The sequence below is a fragment of the Strix uralensis genome, chromosome 2 (genome assembly GCF_047716275.1).
Source record: "Strix uralensis isolate ZFMK-TIS-50842 chromosome 2, bStrUra1, whole genome shotgun sequence".
Classification (NCBI taxonomy): domain Eukaryota; kingdom Metazoa; phylum Chordata; class Aves; order Strigiformes; family Strigidae; genus Strix; species Strix uralensis.
In genome coordinates this window covers 53,999,019-54,016,734 of record NC_133973.1, presented here as the reverse complement: position 1 = coordinate 54,016,734, position 17,716 = coordinate 53,999,019, and the positions used below count along the sequence as shown (strand labels likewise).

Genomic DNA, 17,716 nt, shown 5'->3' with positions numbered 1-17,716 from the left:
TCACCTTCACCCAGCAGCTTCACTGATGCGCACTCACCATTAGTATTGAAAAACCTCAATGAATTTTCTAGCATGCAAGCTGACAAAAATGTAAACCAAGAGGTAAAGTGAAAACCAGACATCAGAGAGCCCCAGTTAGCCGTGCTTTGCTGGCAGCACGAGGGAGTCAGATTCCTCCTCGGTTAGCCATCAGCAGCAGGCTCCACAGCTCCAGCTCAGCAAAACCGCCAATAAGCCCAAATGTGTGTTTCCAATATTAAGAAAACCAGCATACTACTCAAAACGTAATCCTTCCCTGGCTGGACTCCCACCACTTACTCTGGTTTTTTGGATCTTCAGATCAGCTACGTTGTTAACACAAGGTGTCCTTTCTGCCTGCCAGTCCACAAACCAGCACCTGGAAGGCAAGCCAGCTGCCTCCTTACTCCTGAGCCACTAATGGAGCAAGTTTTGCCCTGTTTGCCTTCAGTGCAATCCCACTCTTCAATTTATGTATGGTTTAGACTGGGGCAATTCTTATATTTTCATTGGCATTGAAGGAATGTATACAAAGACAGAGTTTTAGGCTGAAATATGCAATGATTGCTCTATGCTCTTAACAAAACAGTAAAAAACCCCCCACAAATTATGAAGGCTGTATCTTACATTGGATACTCCAAATCAGTTCATAACTTCCAAGAAGTTGCGTCTTCTTTATGACCCAGGTCCCAGCTATCTTTGAACCAGAGTCCTTTTCAACATTCTTCCTCCCAGGCAAAAAAACCCCGAAACCCTCAAACACTAAGTACACATTCCTGAAAGTCATTTTCTGTACATATAACTTTAGGCTAAAAATTTCAAGTGTCACATGCACTCAAGTATCAAAGCATAAAACACACACACAAAACTGACACACAGCAAAGCACTGAGGTTTGTACTACGCGATAGCTCTGCATCAGGCACATCTTTCTATTAATGAAACATAAGCTCCATTCACATTTTGAAATTGCTGCTAGTTGAACAGCTCCAAAACCAGGGAGAACAAAAGATCCTGAATTCTCATAGTTCTTTGTGTTGCTTGTAAATGTTTCCCAAGCCGCAGCTCCACATGCAAGCTTTTGAGCCTAAAACCCAAGAGACAAATAATTATGGAGAGGGAGACTGCCAAAGCACCAAGACAGAGCAGCAATAGAAAGTAACAAACAGCTGAGGACTAAGTGGTACATAGGATGCTGTTTGTTACACTGAATGGTGAAATCTCCTCCACTGTTGTTCACTGTGTTTACAGGAGAGGGGTGACAGGTAATTTTGTCAGGCACAGCCATCCTGGCACCCCAGCTGTCAGAGGTTCACTCTTGCCTGCAGAAGAAAAGTTGGGAGAGGATCAGGAGATGTGGATTCCTCCCCCTGGTACTGTCATGATGAGTCTGCCTCCTCCGGGCCACAGGCTACATTGCATACAATCTGGAAGAAGCCACCTTACAAGATGGATGTTACAGACAAGAGCCACCATGGCTCTGTTTCATTCTTTGCCCATTGTGAGTACTGACCCAGTAATCCTCCCAGTGCAGGCTTCTGCATCTGTACAGTCTTACAGGCTCAGCTGAGACCCATTACTTTAATACAACCATCTTTGATGTCCCACATGGAGACTTTCTTTTCTTACATTTGCTCACCACAACTCAAACCCAGAGGCACTCGTACCCAAACAGATTTTAAGGAAACAGCCAGAAGAACAGAAAGGATTCTTATTTCCTGGATGGCTCAAACCAGTCTGGCCACAAGCATACTCAGGCAAACCCTGGAGAATGATCCCCCAAACATGCCACCACACACCCCACCAGATTGGCACCCCAGCAAGATGCTGTGCGCTCCATCAGGAGTGAGCCTCGATCCCACACTCCAGGGTAAAACACACCTATGTTAAAAGTACACTATAAACAAATACATACAACCTTGGCAGCATTAACACTGCGGTGCCAGGAACGGTTGAAATTTTTTGTCAGCGGACCTGAGCAACTGGCAGGAAGGTGGCTCCCTGAAAAGTCTTGGTTGGAGGAGCTGCACAGAGGAGCAAGATGAGGTGCAGCCCAGGCAGGTGCTGGGGACGCATTTACAGGGACCAGGTGTGTGCGTGCCTGAGGAGGGGTGAAGGGGACACACAGCTGGGTTGCACATGGGGGAGATCAAAAAGAGAAATCCAGGCATTTCAGTGGGAAGAACAGTCATCATGAGGAGCGTGGTAATGTAACAACCCACAGCAGCTCCTTCTGCAAATGCTTTACCCCAGTGAAATTTCACTGAATACAATGCTCTTGTACTTCTTGAAAGATAACAACGCATTTATATCCAAATACCATCAGTGGAAGTACAATACGTGCAGTGATTCTACATCTGGCTGCACCAGCTGTCTATCTCAGGGAAAACAAAATCCTCGGTACAAGAATGCGCACCCACTCAGGGACGACATGATGCTGCTGCACGACGAATAAAATGATACCAAGAAGTGGGCTTCACTGGATTTATTTTCAATCTATTTTAACCTTACCCTGAAATGGACTTTTTTTAGGGTAATGACTTAGTATTTTACTAAATAGTGCTCAGAGAAGTTGCAGATTCCCCAATCCTGGATGCTCCACCCCTGGAAGTGTTCAAGGTCAAGCTGGACAGGTCTTTGAGCAAGTGAAAAGATGTCTCTGCCCATGACAGGGGGGTGGACTAGATGATCTTTACAGGTCCCTTCCAACCCAAACCACTCTATGATCGGATAGCATCAATCTTGAAAAACAAAGGCTATAGAAAAAAACATTGTATAAAAAAAAAAATTACGCTTGCAGTATGATGACTGCTGGAATAATAACAGATGGAAGCAAACTTGGAAAAAAGATACCTGATTTGAGAAAAACAGTTAAAGTCCTTTAAACATTGAAAGTGATCTGCAGATTTCAATTGGTTTAAGAAATTCTAGACCAACTCTGAAAAAGACAGCTAATCAGGCACTGTCACAGTTCAGCCCTCCCAGGGATGTAATCTATAATCCAGTATGTTTTCCTGAAATGTAACATTTCAAGATCTATCAGACATATCATAATTCACATACGGGACAGATTTCCTATACTACTGAACCACACATTTAGAAAGAGCAAGAGGGAAAATCTGTAAATATGGTAAAAACACAAACTATTTAGGATACTGGGAAACATCTGAAATGTACAACATTTTCTCCTTCGCCTCCTTCTCAGACAAGAAGGATTAGACTGAGGAGGCAAAATTAAGTACTTTTTAATAGCCTAAGCAGGTGTTGTGGAGATAGAGGAAGGGAAGCAGTATAAAATTTTATATTTCACAGGTTTTAAGAGAAGATAAACTTAATATTAGTTTTGTTTTGTTTTTCCGTAGGAACGAGGTTAAATATACTTAAGAGGTGCAAGAATTAACAGAATATGGACTACACCACTTGGCAATTGAAGTCCAGCCACCCTTAATGACTGATACTAATCAGATTTTACTATTACTGTGACACACAAAAGACTTCAGCTCCTGCCTGAACAAAGTGTATAGCTGAATAGAAAGAAAGAGGAATGATTCTCTTTCAGGATTTGCCCCCAGCTGTTTATAAGAAGAAAGCCTGGTTTAGGGAATATTTGAACCTACTTTGGACACGTTTCACATAAAAGCGAGGACTGTTTCTATGGGTGGTAGATGACCCTAAGGTGGAACTCCGGAGGTTACTGCCTATGAGGAAGAGATGGCTTGCTCTGGGATGCAGGAGCAAGTACTGCTGGGGGAGCTGGATGTGCTGCAGAAAGTGCGAAGGACACGCCAGCACGCACAGCATGATGCCCCTGGCAACTCCTGGGTTTGCAGACTCTCCGAGGCAGCAGGGACTGCACAGGGACTGCAGACAGAAGGGATGCAAACCCACATAAAGACAGGCATCATTTCATCCCTTGTTTGTGCACAGTGTTCTCCTCAGTATCTCTTTTTTAAAAGACCAACCAAAACACAATACGTGCACCCACTCTGCTCCAACCACTTTTCTTATTTGAAAGCAACAGTTTGGGAAGTACAAAGAAGAAAAGATGTAAAACTATGAAAACACACAGCTCCCAGGAAATGACACTGTATCATGCTTCTTAAACTTTTAGGAACAAAAACCTTTTGAATTTTTTGTTCATTTTGTAAAATAACAGCCCCCTCCCCACCTCCTAGACTAGACACTACATTTGGGCAAGTGTGTGCCACGATGTAAGATGCCAACAGGTGGGCCCAAAGCACCGCACTGGTTATTACTGACGACACTTCAGCCAAGGCAAACCCTAACTGGTGTTGGACACAATGTGTCTGACTTTCAGAGGTGCTGAGGGAGCCAAAGCCCAATGAACATCAATCGCGGTGGCGGGCTCTCAGCACCTCTGAAAAGAAAAAAAGAAAAAAAAATCATCTCAGCAAGCCAATCCTACATAAAAGTTTTGTGCAAGCAAGGACAATTCAAATGGTCCTAATGAGAACCAGTCAAATACATCCTTGCCATTGGATCTGGAAGCTCAATACAGCACCAGGGCTCCAAACAAGCCCTGGTTTGATGGTCACATCAGCCTCAGCCTACCTAATGCCAAGGCAGCAGTTATGCAATGGCATAAACAAAACGTCGTATTCATGAGGGACTGGATCGCCAGCTGACAAAGGCTTCTTTTTGTGACTTCTTTTTGAAGTATTTAATCTGAAATTTGTGCTAGAAGCCCCTTCTCCTGACTGACCATGCCATCATTACCCAGTCACGCACGGCTTGATCATCCAGCAACATTTCTAAGCAAAGAAGTCAACAGACCTTGGAGTTTTGTGCTTTTATCATCATTATTAGCAAAACGTTCAAGAAACATTTTCTTCTCTCCACTCCCCTTTTCCCAACTGTTACATTCAGGACAAGACATTCTACACAGACATAAAACATACATTTCACACACTGTTGCAGACCCAAAACTCATGAGACTAACTTTAGTGTTTTTCTAAGAATTCAGGACTAAGATTTGCTTCTCCTCAAGATGAATCACCCACAAAGATTTCAAAACAACTTTTTGATTTCAAACCCCTAGCGACTTAATTTACTGAAGAAAATCAATTTCACAGACTTAGCAGCAAAGACACTTAAGAACAATTTTACACGTGTCATCTAATAAATTTTATCCCCCCAAAAGATGTTGTAATGCAAGGAATACACTTCTCTTACTAAGACACTTGAAAACATTCCTTTCTCTCTTTCCCTCTTCCATCTCTGTTCTGAGATTTATTTGACATCATCAATCCATGGCAGTAAAGTAAAAGTGTATGTTAAGAGGAGGATACTAAGATATAGACATGCGAGAGGTGGTCAACTTTACAGTTTCATTTAATATCAAAAGTTCACATAAGGAAAGCATAGTCTAAAAAGTAAGTATCAGAATATGCACACAAGAAGTGGTGCTGGTCATACAGCTGGTTTGTTTGTTTCAGCCTTCAGAGCTGTAGGGGCAGTAGGAATCCATACTTTAACGTGCATTGAAACGGGTGTTGGAAACTTCAAAAAAGCTTAGTAAAAAGACCATAATACTACAGGAGTCTGATCTTCACTAAGCTAGGGAACAAACCAGTCTAGAAATTAAGGAATTAGGTGATGCGAATTAATTTAACAAAGTAGCAACCATAGGAATTCTGTCAGCTTCTTTTGGCTTAGTAATTAATTCGTGTTTTTTTTTTTTTTCTCCTTCTTAATCAAAGGCAGAGACAGTGCCAGCATCAGTATGTGCATCTTACCATACGGGCACGCCCTGATAGCTCTGCTTTAGCAGCTGCAACCTCTAGCAAGAATACACCTCTGGCAAACTGGACCAAAGATACGGCTGTATTTTTCTATCTTTTTTTTTTTTTCTTTTTTCCAAACCTCGTAACTTTCATTACTGCTTAATTCATTTGGGTCTACTGTAGGTAAAAAGGAAAGCTGGCAGGAAGCAGCCCATGCTAAAAGGCCCACGCTAAAAGGATGCGAACGCCGAACGTGTGTGTTGAGCCCTGAGTGACCCATGTGCACGACGAATCCTTCCCAGGTCAGGGCCCCGCTTCTGCTCCGGCAAACCCCCTCACGCGGGCACTGCCCTCCCCGGCAGCTCGGGAACAGAGGCCGCCGCTTCCCATCGACGCCCCATTCCCTCCACCGCGCCGACCCCGAGCTACAAGAGGGAAGAGCCCACCCCCCCGTACCCCGACGGCCCGCAAGGCTCCCCAAGGCTCCCGCCCCAGCGCCCTGTGACCGGCACACCGCGCACTCGACGCTTCCCACCTTCAACAGGCACGTCCCTCTCCTCCCTGTCCCGCGAGGTTACTCCTCCTCTCCCGAGCCACGCTTTCACCCCCGGGCAAAATCTGAACTGCACCCCAAGGGGATCCGCGTTGGGGCCGGAGGGGCTGAGCGGGACACCCCGCTCGGGGTAAACCGGGGCCAGACCGAGTCGCTCCCAGCGCCGGGCGGCGGCACCGGGCCCCGCGGGGACACACGCGGCCGCCCCGGCCCCCGGGGCAGCCCCCGACCGCACCGCTTCCCAGCTTCAGCGGGACCGGGCCAGGAGACGCGCTCCAGGCCGGCTGCGTACAGCCGCCTCCAAGAAACTACAGCTCCGGGACTAAGCGTTACCACTACTGATAATAACGTGTTTTTAAAGGAAGGGAGCGCTTTGCAGCTGGCGAGCTCCCGTTGCCCGCCGGCTCTCCCCGCCGGCCACGAGCCCCCCGCGCTCCCGCCGAGTTTCTGTGGCGGCGGCCCGGCCCCAGCGGGGCGAGAGGGGCGGCCGCGCCCGGCCCGCTCTGCCGGGGCGCTCAACAGGCGGCTGCTGCCCCCCGTCCCGCTGCGCGGGAAGAGGCCGGGCCGAGGCGCCGCCGCGACCCCCGGGGCTGCCCCGCACCTGCCCCCGCTCCCACCCCCCCGCAGCTCCCGGCGCGGGGGCTCCCCCGCAGCCCGGCTCGCTTACCCATGGCTGGCTCTCGTCGCCCGGGCGGTGCGGGGGGCGCGGGGCAGGGGCTGGCTCTGCCGTGCCTCGCTGGGCTGGGCCGGGCCGGGCTGGGCGGGAGGCGCGGCGGCGGGCAGCGGCGGCAGCTCGCACACTGGCGGGCTCCGCTCGCCTCCGGCGGCTGCGGCGCGGCGAGAGGGGCGGGGACGGCCCCGCCCGCCAGCACCGCCCGAGGGGCGCCCGGCTCGGCCCGCCGCGGCCTGGCCCGGCCCGGGGCACGGGTGGCGGAGCGCCGCCCCGCGGCCTGGCGGGGGCACCCCCCGCGGCGCCGGGCCGGGCCGGGCCGCCCTCGCCCGCCTCCGCGCCGGGACTGTCGCCCCCCGCCCGGGCTCTGGTGGCGGCGCGACCCCGAAGCCGGGGCTCGCCTTCTCGTGGTGGCCCCCGTTTCCCTCCCGAGTTTTATCATCCGTCCTCGGGCGGTTCCAGGGAGGAGCACCCCGGGGCCGGGCAGGACCCCTCTGCCCCCTCGCCTCAGGCGCTTGCCTGGGAAACGGGGCGAAGGGCACCCTTGACCTTCAGAGGCCTCTGCGCCTTCCCGTTTGGCTGTGGCTGTGGCCAGGGCCCTGCGTGCCCGAACAAGCCGTCACTTCATGAATACCTGTGTGGGTGTTGGACGGTGTGCCTCCTGCCCTCCTTTACAGCGCTACATGGCGTGGCGGGAGCTGCCACTCGAAGGATGTTCCAGCCACACAACCTTGCGTGACTCCGCTTGCGACGACTTTTCTTTAAACACTGTGAGAAATGCATCTTAGCTTTTGGGAAAACCAGTGGAGGGGACCCCTAAGCAACAGACTGGGTGGTTTGGGGCCTATGCCTGGCTCCTCCGGTAGGAGCTTACCAGTAAAACCCCTCAGACCTCGACAGGTTGGAGGCAAGAATGTTTGTGTCACACAGGAGTGAGCCTTCACAGACGCAGACGACGGGTATGGATGAGAGTGGCAAAATCGGCTTTTTCATTTTAGTTGCTTTTCTCAGCTGGACTTTTACCATCAGAGCAATTTGGTTCAGATGCAAAGGCCAGCTCTTTAGGCAGAATATATGCATCTATAGTAACTAATATCAGATTGTGCTGATTTACATTAATTGGGTACTTGGCATGCATTTCCTTTGCCTTTGTCACAATGTATCCTAATTTTCTGTTATTTATGTGAAGTATAAGGATATATTTCGTCATCTCCCATGATTATTAACAAATCGATCTATTAAATTATGTAACCATATTATTCCCCTCTAAATGAGATCGATTGCTTAAGAATGTATTAATAAAACAACGAAGGCAAAGGAGTGGCAAAAGTCAAATTCTCAGGGAAATCAGTTTGTACTTTGCGATTTGAGGCCCCTGCTCCCAAAGTAGTGCCTGTCTGCACTCACATATAAAGTTGCAATGTTAAAGCTGTGGTTTGTTTTCCATTAAAAGAAAAATCCCAGTCTCTCGGGCCAAAATCATCTGAGGCTTTTACACTGATTAAGAAACATATATGTTTTTCCAATAAGGACTACAGGCCCAACACCACACAAGCACTGCAGGATCAGGGAATAAATGCGTCTTCTTTAAGAGGTAATAAGTGGATTGATTGATTAAGCCATTTTGTGAAGATAGGAAAAAAATTCATACCGAAGCTGATCACTAGCAAGCTGCTTCCAGTCTCCACTGGGAATTAAAGTAGATGAGCTATGCACCTTTGAAAAATGAGATTAATTATGGAAATAGCTCATGACCCTTAACTACAGTGGCACTACATAGCACTGAAATATGGTGGGAACTGAAGGCAAATGGTAAGAGCAACCCGCTGTGTGCAGCACTATGTGCCTATGGGCTGGTGAGAGTATAAATACATTTTATTTTTTAAAATAAAATCTTTAGTTATATTTATATTCTGTGAAGCTCTTGTAGCATAGTGCTTGATTAATATTATGATCAGCTGAAAAATACGTCCCTGATTCTGACTGCGCTTGTGCTTACGGCTAAGTTTGCATCGTTGAAGCCCGTGGGACTAGTTGCTCAGGAGAAGTGGGTCAACACGATCAGTGCTGTCCGGATTGGGTTTGCATACTTGCACCAAAGTATGAGATAGACATTCCCATGGTAGCACAGAAGGAGTTGTCCATGTTAACACATACGCAGTGAGGGGAGGGACTCACTGTCCTTTGTTAGCTTTCTGTCATCCTCGGAAATGTTGGTCATTTTTCTCTCCAATGAGTAAAGCAAAGAACAGCTGTCCAAATACTGGTTATGGCTCAGCAGTCAATGGGGATTTCTACTCACAGAGATACCAAGTCTCTGACAAGTGAAGAGAGAAGTTGACAGGGCTGATGTCAGAAGCTTTGGTTCCTTAAGCAAAATTGTATTGCAATACTCAAATGAGGTCAAGAAGTCAGGAATACTTAGCTGGAATTTCTACAAGGAGTACAAACTTAACGGATTTCATTCCAGAACAAACTAACGGATTTCATTTCAGAACAAAGATGTCTGTAGAAACAGGTACTTACCTAGTTGTGAAAGGCTTATGGCTGGATTCTGGTCCATGCTCTTACTCTTTTATCTAATACATAACAGAAAGAAGAAAGGCTGCAGTGTGCAGATGTCAGCGAGGCTCAGTTGCTGAATGGCTCCTTGGTGCTATAGCTGGTAGCCGGTAGGGCTAAAGGCCTGCTGTAAATTATGCTGGAAGCCAGACTGATCCAGACAATCTTGGCATCAAGGGATTATAAAACAACCTGGTGCCATCACAGATTTGATTATACAAGAGAAGGTGAAGATTAGAAGTCTGCATTGATTAATGTCATTCGTTGTCTACGCTCGAAATCTTTTCCATAGCTCGGGTAACAACCGGCAAACATTTCTCTATCTGTAGTGTTACCCTAATACTAGTGTGATGATAGCAGGTATTTCAAGAAACACCTTCAATCCCTGTAGCAATACTCTTGGTCTGTCTCCTAACCTAGTCTGGAGCAGTGTGTTCTTCTCTGGAGACGTTTTGAAGAGGCCATCAGATTTGCAGAAGAAAATTTAACTTCAGTCTCAGAATCAGTCAAGGATCAAGTAAGATGGAAAGGGAGGGTCTCATCAGTTGTAACTGAGGGCATGGTATCAGTCTGAAATGCTGTATTTTACCGAATTTGAGCATTTCCAGCAATCAGTGATGAAACAGATTTTGAGAGCAAGTGAAGGCTTGTTGCATATAATTCTTTTTTTTGTTTGTTTTAATTTACTAGACTCCATCTGTTTCCCCACTTCATGAGTGGAGAACATCCTAGCTCTGAAATGAATCCCTATTTTCTTTGTGGACGAAATGAGGCAGTAGCTGCTGCTACCTGTTTGCTTGTCTCTGTTTTCTGCTCCTACTGTCTTTCCTCAGGCTAACTGGACAGATTGCTCTAAAATATGGAAACCTTCCCAATTAAAAACTGAATCAAAGGCAGTATGTTTCTGCTTAATGTTTTAACTTTGACTAAACATTTAGTTGTATTAAAGACAGTAGTTTAATAAAAAGATGTTCTAGTGGGACACCTGCTTAGGTGAGTTCTCAGCTCACACTGTCTCCTCCTGTTGGCTGTATTTGAGCCCCCCCCTCCCATGGCTCCCTCTGCTAACGGTGAAGCTAATGGTTAATCTTAAATATTACTTCTGACTACTACACAGCCAGTGCCAGTGGGTAGCAGTCATTGCCAGTTTCCAGAGGATTAGAGTGAGTGTATAGGGTACCACTCCTACGCTTGATTTTGCAAAAATCCTGCAAATCCTCAAAAACTTATAAAATCAGGGACTCATAAAACAACCTCCTTTTGAATGTTATCATGAGAGTATTCTAGATTTAAGGGAATCAGAAGTGATATAATCTGGTTATAGTTGTAGTGAGAGTTCTCTGTGGCCTTTTTCAAGAGGATTCATCCATCCTCTCTGTCTTGAGCTTCTGTGATTCCACATACAGTTGAGGCATGCTGGGGTTTTTCTCTCCCATGTGATCTTCTGTTCAAAGTGGCATTACAGAGGCCACGAATGTTAAAGAGAAATAAGGTGACAATTGGATCACTTTATACTGTCATCTGCGTGCAAAGAAGAGGTGACCTTTTCATGTTTTGAACTCAGCATCTTGGTGTAGATTAAGGGGAATGACTCATGCTCTCCTATGTCGTTTGTGCCTTTTATGTGAAGCTGATCCGCTTTAGACTCCAGCTGCTGCTACCAAAACCCCTTCTTAGTGCTGACTGCAGAGAGCTGTTTGCAAAGTTCATCCAGCAAAATGCTGAACAAAATTGTTCAGATCATTGCTCCTGTGTAGTCTGGGGGAAAAGAGAGAACAGAAAAGATAAAAAATGAGAAGTAATTTGACATAGCTTAGCCAGCATGTATATACGACTCCTGAAATTTAACATTCTGGTTCAATAGTGTAAGGAATAAATATTCTCCAAAATCAAAACTGTTTCTTATTACGAAGTAGGTCATATTTCCAGCAACCGTTTCTCAATATGTAAATATGAGCAGTGATTGCTTTAGAATAGATATAATTATATATTCAACAGAATGCATAATTTTTCCCAATGAACCGTAGTTAATTTTATCTGAAAATTAGTGATTACCATTTTGGTGTTAATTACGGAGTACTAAATACATCTTCAGTGTTAAAAGATAGGCTCATCTCTGTTTCATATACCCAAGTCACTTGTGGAATAACCAATGTCTGTGATTTTAAAGGTACAAAAAAAAAATAATTAGAAGATATCATTGAAAATAAAGGATACATGTTTAGATTAGGACCTCTGGCAACTGAAGAACCATCTTTCACTTAGCTCTACATGAGGGACCTTACCCTAAGCACAGTATTTTGCACTTTTGTGTTTGAATATTCTGTGGGTGTCCATGAGAGGTCCAGGTCTGGGGGAGATCAGAGGGAAGAGAATGGTAGTGGATGTTTTTATTCTGGATGCACACACGTGCTTCTGTGCTCTTCTCTCTCTATAGGCCTGGTGAGGAACCATGTAGGAGATAATATGAGGTCTGAAAGAGCGTGGATGGTCTCAGTAAAGCATTGTACAGAGCAGAAAGTTTATGAGTGAAAGAGTAAACTACCCTCTCTGAAAATGGATGCCTGTTATACAGAAAAAATACAAGTCAATAGAACTTTCTTCCATGTGCAGCCCACCTCATTTCCTCCTCCTCGATGGATCTGTGAAATGTGGATGAGAAATGCTAACAACCCTTCCTCCAAGTGAAGGAGAGAAAAGTCTTACTTTCTGCTATGCGAGTCATGATAAAATGATGCTGGTGAAGGCACTCTTCCACGTGCCTCATTCTAAAACATTTAGGCTCAAAAATGCACTTGTGTTTGGTCAGAGATGATGGGTTCAGTCTAGCAGGCTTGGATATAAACATTTACTGAAGCGCTTTGCTAAGTTTCTGTTGCAGGGTAGGATTGTGTGGGCTGGAGAGGCCAGCTTAGTGTCTTTAGGAGGAGCTGACTCAAATGTATGGATTATCCAACATTTTCATTAGTACCAGTGGGGATATTTGAATGTGGAATAATTTGCAAATGAAGAAACCAGACAGGGGCAAAATGCATACCCAAGGAACATTAGTATTCAACTTCAGAGCAACTTCTGTGGCAGCGTATATGTACTCATTGCAATATCCTGAAAATAATTGCATACATATGTATGTTAGCCCCACCCTCCAGTGGTATCAATAGACTTAACCTAAGTTTTATGTTGAGTTGCAAATTAAGGGAATAGACTTTAAGAGTGTTGTACACATGGCTGCCACCCAATAACTTCAGTATGGCACCCACCCAAGAAAGTGCTCCAAGGCAGCCTAATCAGGACAGAATTCCTGGCAAAAGTACATTTTGAGACAAGGCTCGCTCTCTTTTTCCGAAGTAGAAAACTCCTTTGATGGCAGGCACAGAGAGCATTTAAGAACATTCTCAGGTGCCTTTTTTTGCAAACTGAAAATCAAACTCAAAGAGCTGGGAAGGAAAATTGCAGGAGTCATTTTAACACTTTTCCTGATCCAGTTGGGCAGTGGAGGCTGAGTAACAGCCAGCTGATTTCATTTTAGTTCTCATTTTTTCACTTCTGTCAATAGGCACAAGCTTGTAACTTATTAGAGAAGGTTTTAATTCTGCTGTGTAATCATGAATGGTGCCTAAGACTTAAACAGTATCATAAAGCTGAGTTAAATTCTCTCATAACGGGCTACTCAGCTTTAGTTTTCTACCAATATCCATTTTAAAATGCTGGTTTGGGTTTTGTGTTGGGGTTCCCCCCCCTCCTTACACACACACTATGTTTTATTGCTTCTGTACTACTCTTCACGCTTCGCTCAGTCCAGTTCTAGCTAATGGCTATACTCGGAGCAGTGGTTTGTGGCAAAAAATGTAATGTGTTGGAGAAAAGATGGGAATGACTCAGTAACTTGGCAGCAGTGTAACTTGCTCGGTGTGCCCAACGGTGCAGCAGCATAGTGCAAACAGGCTGCAGAGGACGGGTGTCTTGGGCTGTGGGAGCTACGGCAGCTGGTGCAACCCTGCAGGTTCTTCACTGGTAGATAATGGAAATGGGGCTAAGACACAACGTTCTCCATCAGCTCTGCGAGGTGTGGTTTTGGAAGGAAGATGTGGCTTCGGGTCTGCTGGCATCATGGAAACACGTCACCTCCATCTGAGTTCACAGAAAGCCAAATGCATTAGACCTGCCAGAAATGTGACATTCAGGAATAAAAAAGCACAAGCCGCTGTGGTCAGATGAGTGAGATCACTCCAGGAAAGCCCAACCAGGATGAATGCAACTGAGGAACTTGAAAAATAACAATGATACGATGTTTGATATTAAATCTTGGTTTTGAAAGATTAGTTTAACATTTTGTTCCCTAGATAATAAACATGGTGGGTTTTTTCTTAAAAAAAAATCCAAACAGCTATTATAAACATAAGCATTTTCCTCCTATTTTCAGTCTAGACACTGAGTTTTTATAAATGCATGAGCATATGATTAAAAATAAAAAAGCAGAACACACTAGTTATCCATATATATCCATTCTCCAATTAGTAGAGATGAAAAAGTAAATAAATGAAAGTGTCAAGTATCTTATATTAGTAATCATTTTATCTTTCATTTATAGCATAGATAAGATAGATTAGAGAGCCTGTATTTTTTAAATAAAGATCTTTTTTAAGACCCTTGCCTGATTCTTGTTATCTTGGATATCATGTTCAGCAAGTAGAAAAATAATACTGTTCCAAGAGAGGAATCTAATAACACTTTTTATTAAAGCTGTATTAAACATGGGCTACTGTCACAGGTGGATTTGGATTCTTACTTTTTGTACTTTTTTTTTTTTTTTTAAAAATAAAATTCAGACCAAACTCAAGTGTTTCTTAGCTACCAGATAGCCTAGAATGTTAATTCTGGTCTGCAATACTCCAAGGAAATAACTTCTTTGTGTTTAAAAGATGAATGGGCCACAGACAAACCAAACATCACATGAACCTGGCAGACAAAATGACCCAGGACTGTTAAAGAAGTTATGGAAACTGCAACTTGGGAAATTATTCACAAAAGACAACAGCACTTCTAACATCCCTTGGGCCTTCCCTGTTTGGAGTGCACCTTGAAAAGGACGCAGAAGTGCGTGCCCAGGCCTTGAAATAGTGTGTAAGGGCTCCTGCATATGAAAACAGCAAGAGGATGATGCTGTGATGAGCTCGGAGGTGACTGCCTGGCACCTTGTTGGCAGATGATGTGCGGGAGGAACAGGAGACAACACCCAGCACTGGTCTTCAGAGCTGTTGCGTTTCTGCAGGAGAAGAGAGAGCGGAGCAGAGTTGAACGAGCCCAGAAAGCTGGCAATTAAGGCAAGAGACCAAGCAGGAGCCAGGGAAAGGTACAGAGTGGGAGGCAAGGCTCTGGGGGAAAGCTGAGGGAAATAGGGAGAGGAAGTGATGAGCAAAACGGGAGACAAGGGTTATATTTCAGAAAGGGAATTAAAAAAGGTCTTTTCACAGCAGATTTTAAGGCACCAGGTGCTGCCTCACCTGCAGTTCCATGTAGCCACATCTCTATAGTAACTAGGTACGTGTTCTGGGCCTGTGCCCTTTCTTTCCTATGACTCCCACAGGCTTTGGACACTGCTATCATAGATTTTTAGGCTCCGAAATTCCAGCAGAAAAGTTAGAAGCCTCTAGCCATTAGAATAATGGGAGATCCCTAGAGAAAGCAAACACTGCTATGTAGAGAATTTATTAGCAGCAGGAATAGAAGCCTGTATCAGCACTTTACTGGTGGATAAATCAGTGGGTTTGCTAATGATGTTTCGGTTCTCTTGATTGAATTGGATTTGTAAGAGAGAAATGCAGCTGCAGACTGAATTGCTTTGTATGACAAGAGAATAATGAATAGCCAATCCTGAACGCCCAGGGTTTCTGTGTATATGGGATAATTTCGCTTCCGTTCTTAGTTATTATTTTATATGCAAATGAAATTATCAACGCCTTTATATAGTCACTTCCTGGATCACATTTATTCTACATTTTTGCCTGTTTGTGTGCAAGAGAAATTTCTTCCCCTTGTTTTAGCCAGGGTTTAACACTAAACCCTAATCCTGCTGGAGCCTTGTGGGAGTTTTATTATATTATAGATATGACCCATTCAGAGGACATTGAAAGTGAACAGAAAATACTGGAACTGCCTGTGGTTATGAGAGTGCTATTATTTATTTGGGGATAGGGCCCATTACCTTATGCTATTATCTGCATGTTACATGTGCTGGGCTTTGCATATTTGATGTTTACTTAACATGCATATCAGGTTCTTTTAACAATAGTGTTTTGGAGACGATCTGGCTAAGTGCCCTCATCAGCCTCTTGCTAGGTTGTTCTCTGGGGTTCCAGCCAGTAAATCTCTATGTGCTTTAAGCTCTAAATAGGCTACTGCTCCCCCTCCGAAGGATCATGCTGAGCTGAAGCAATGCCCGCTGGAAAAGTAGAAAACGGGATGCCAGCTGGCAAAGAGGGCTGAAAAGAGAGAAAAAGAGATAAAATCATTCTTAAATTGAGAAACTGCCTTAGCAACGTCCTCATCTGCTGGGTGGGAATAGATCATGGTTGCCTGGTTGGTCTTTCAAATGACTGAGCTCCTAAATTACAGTTACGCCTTGCCGTTGGAGAGATGGAGTTGACAGAGATGTACTGTTGAGACACACTATAAATTAAACAGATGGATTGTGAAGTCCAGGCTCTGTATCCAGTAATTGTTCCTCCCACTAGGGGAAAGTCTTACAACAGCTTCCCCTGGTGCTCAACAGGATTGTAGTGGTTTCATTGCACTGCAACTTCAGAAAGGCTTTGGTCAGTAGTTAAGAAAAGTGGGATACTTACTCTGAGTGATTGTCTGGAGTCTACCCAGAGAGGGGAAGAGATGAACTGGCAGTGACACCCTTCTCACCACTTACACAGCAGTGAGGAAGTTTTGTGGTTTAATTAGGAAAAGAGGAGAGAGTGATCTTCCCTCATCCACCAACAGGTCAGGGTTGATGCTGTGGGAAGGGTCTTGGCACATTCTGCTTTCAGTGTTTATGGTGACAGAGCCACTGGCCTTTTTCTGGTCCCCTAGATTAGTCCTCATTTGCTGAGTGTCCGAGCAACATTTTGTGCCCTACATGTGGGAGGCCGACAGGAGTGTAGGAGATGAGAGAGCAGCATCAGGCTGCAGAAGAGTGTGTGCTGGGGCGGAGGGATACAAGCTAGGTAGGAGCCTTTGTGAGAAAGAAGATGAGGGAGCAAGAAGAGAGCACAGGTGGATGGAAAATGACTGAGGTAAGAGAAACCCTGAAAGCTGCTCAGCTGGATCCTTGGAGATCTAAAGTATGACAGACATTGCCAGTAATCACAATACATATCCATTTAATTCCAGGTAGCTTCATGGGGATGGCAGCACTGGGAGAGTAGTGTAGGCGTTTTTCTTACATTGAATGTGAATTCAGATTTCTAGCCCTGTGAAGTGAGGCCACTAAACTGTTCAACATTTTCAAAGTTGCTCAGCTAAGAAGTATTAAAAAAAAACCCTCAAATTTTACTTCTGGAATCCAGGAAATGAAAATAATATTGGAAAATCAACAAACCCAACACAATTTTTTGGACACTTTTTTCTTCACAATTATTATTATATTTTTGGGCACCCTACTAGAAAAAAAATCTGCATTGTACTTGAGATTATGCTGTATGTTTTCAAGCATTACAGTGGTTTTACATCATTTCATGCTTCAGAAGCCTGGCATGAAGGAAGTTAAACAGGCAAAACAAAATTGTTCAATTACTGGTTTTTAATATGGTATTTTAAAGTTTCAACAACATAAACTGTTTGTGTGTTTTATTCCAGTAGGATGTGGTATCTTCTTGGACTGAAGCGAACGATTCCATCGTGCTGATGGGGACTATCACACTGCAGGCTATGCCTGGAATGACAGTTTCCACAATGTAACACAAGGCACTAGTACAGTTAATTATTATCAATGTATTTACAACAAAAAAGCTTTAGCCATAGCCATGCTGTAGAAACAGATTTCATTTTGCTAGACTTGAATAATGCAAGTAACGCTGCTAGACTAAAAGAACTATTGAAGGAAGAGACTACAGTAAGGCAGCTCTTTTTCTTCTTCCAAACAAGATTTAACTGCTGTTGGCAGGGAAAGTATAAGGACATCT

General features: G+C 44.7%; 1 protein-coding gene across 3 annotated transcripts in view; it reads right to left on the bottom strand.

Moving 5' to 3' along the window:
• Positions 1 to 9,561, bottom strand: part of GPM6B (glycoprotein M6B) — a 113,512-nt gene extending 103,951 nt beyond the window's left edge. For 2 of the 3 annotated variants that reach the window (XM_074858778.1, XM_074858776.1), the window contains exon 1: positions 9,510 to 9,561. In XM_074858778.1, the coding sequence (XP_074714879.1) occupies positions 9,510 to 9,546 (37 nt within the window). In that variant the 5' untranslated portion in view covers positions 9,547 to 9,561. Of the gene's footprint in view, positions 1 to 6,980; positions 7,136 to 9,509 lie in introns of those variants that run through there. The other variant, XM_074858782.1, reaches the window with a different exon arrangement.
• Positions 9,562 to 17,716: the final 8,155 nt, after the last annotated feature.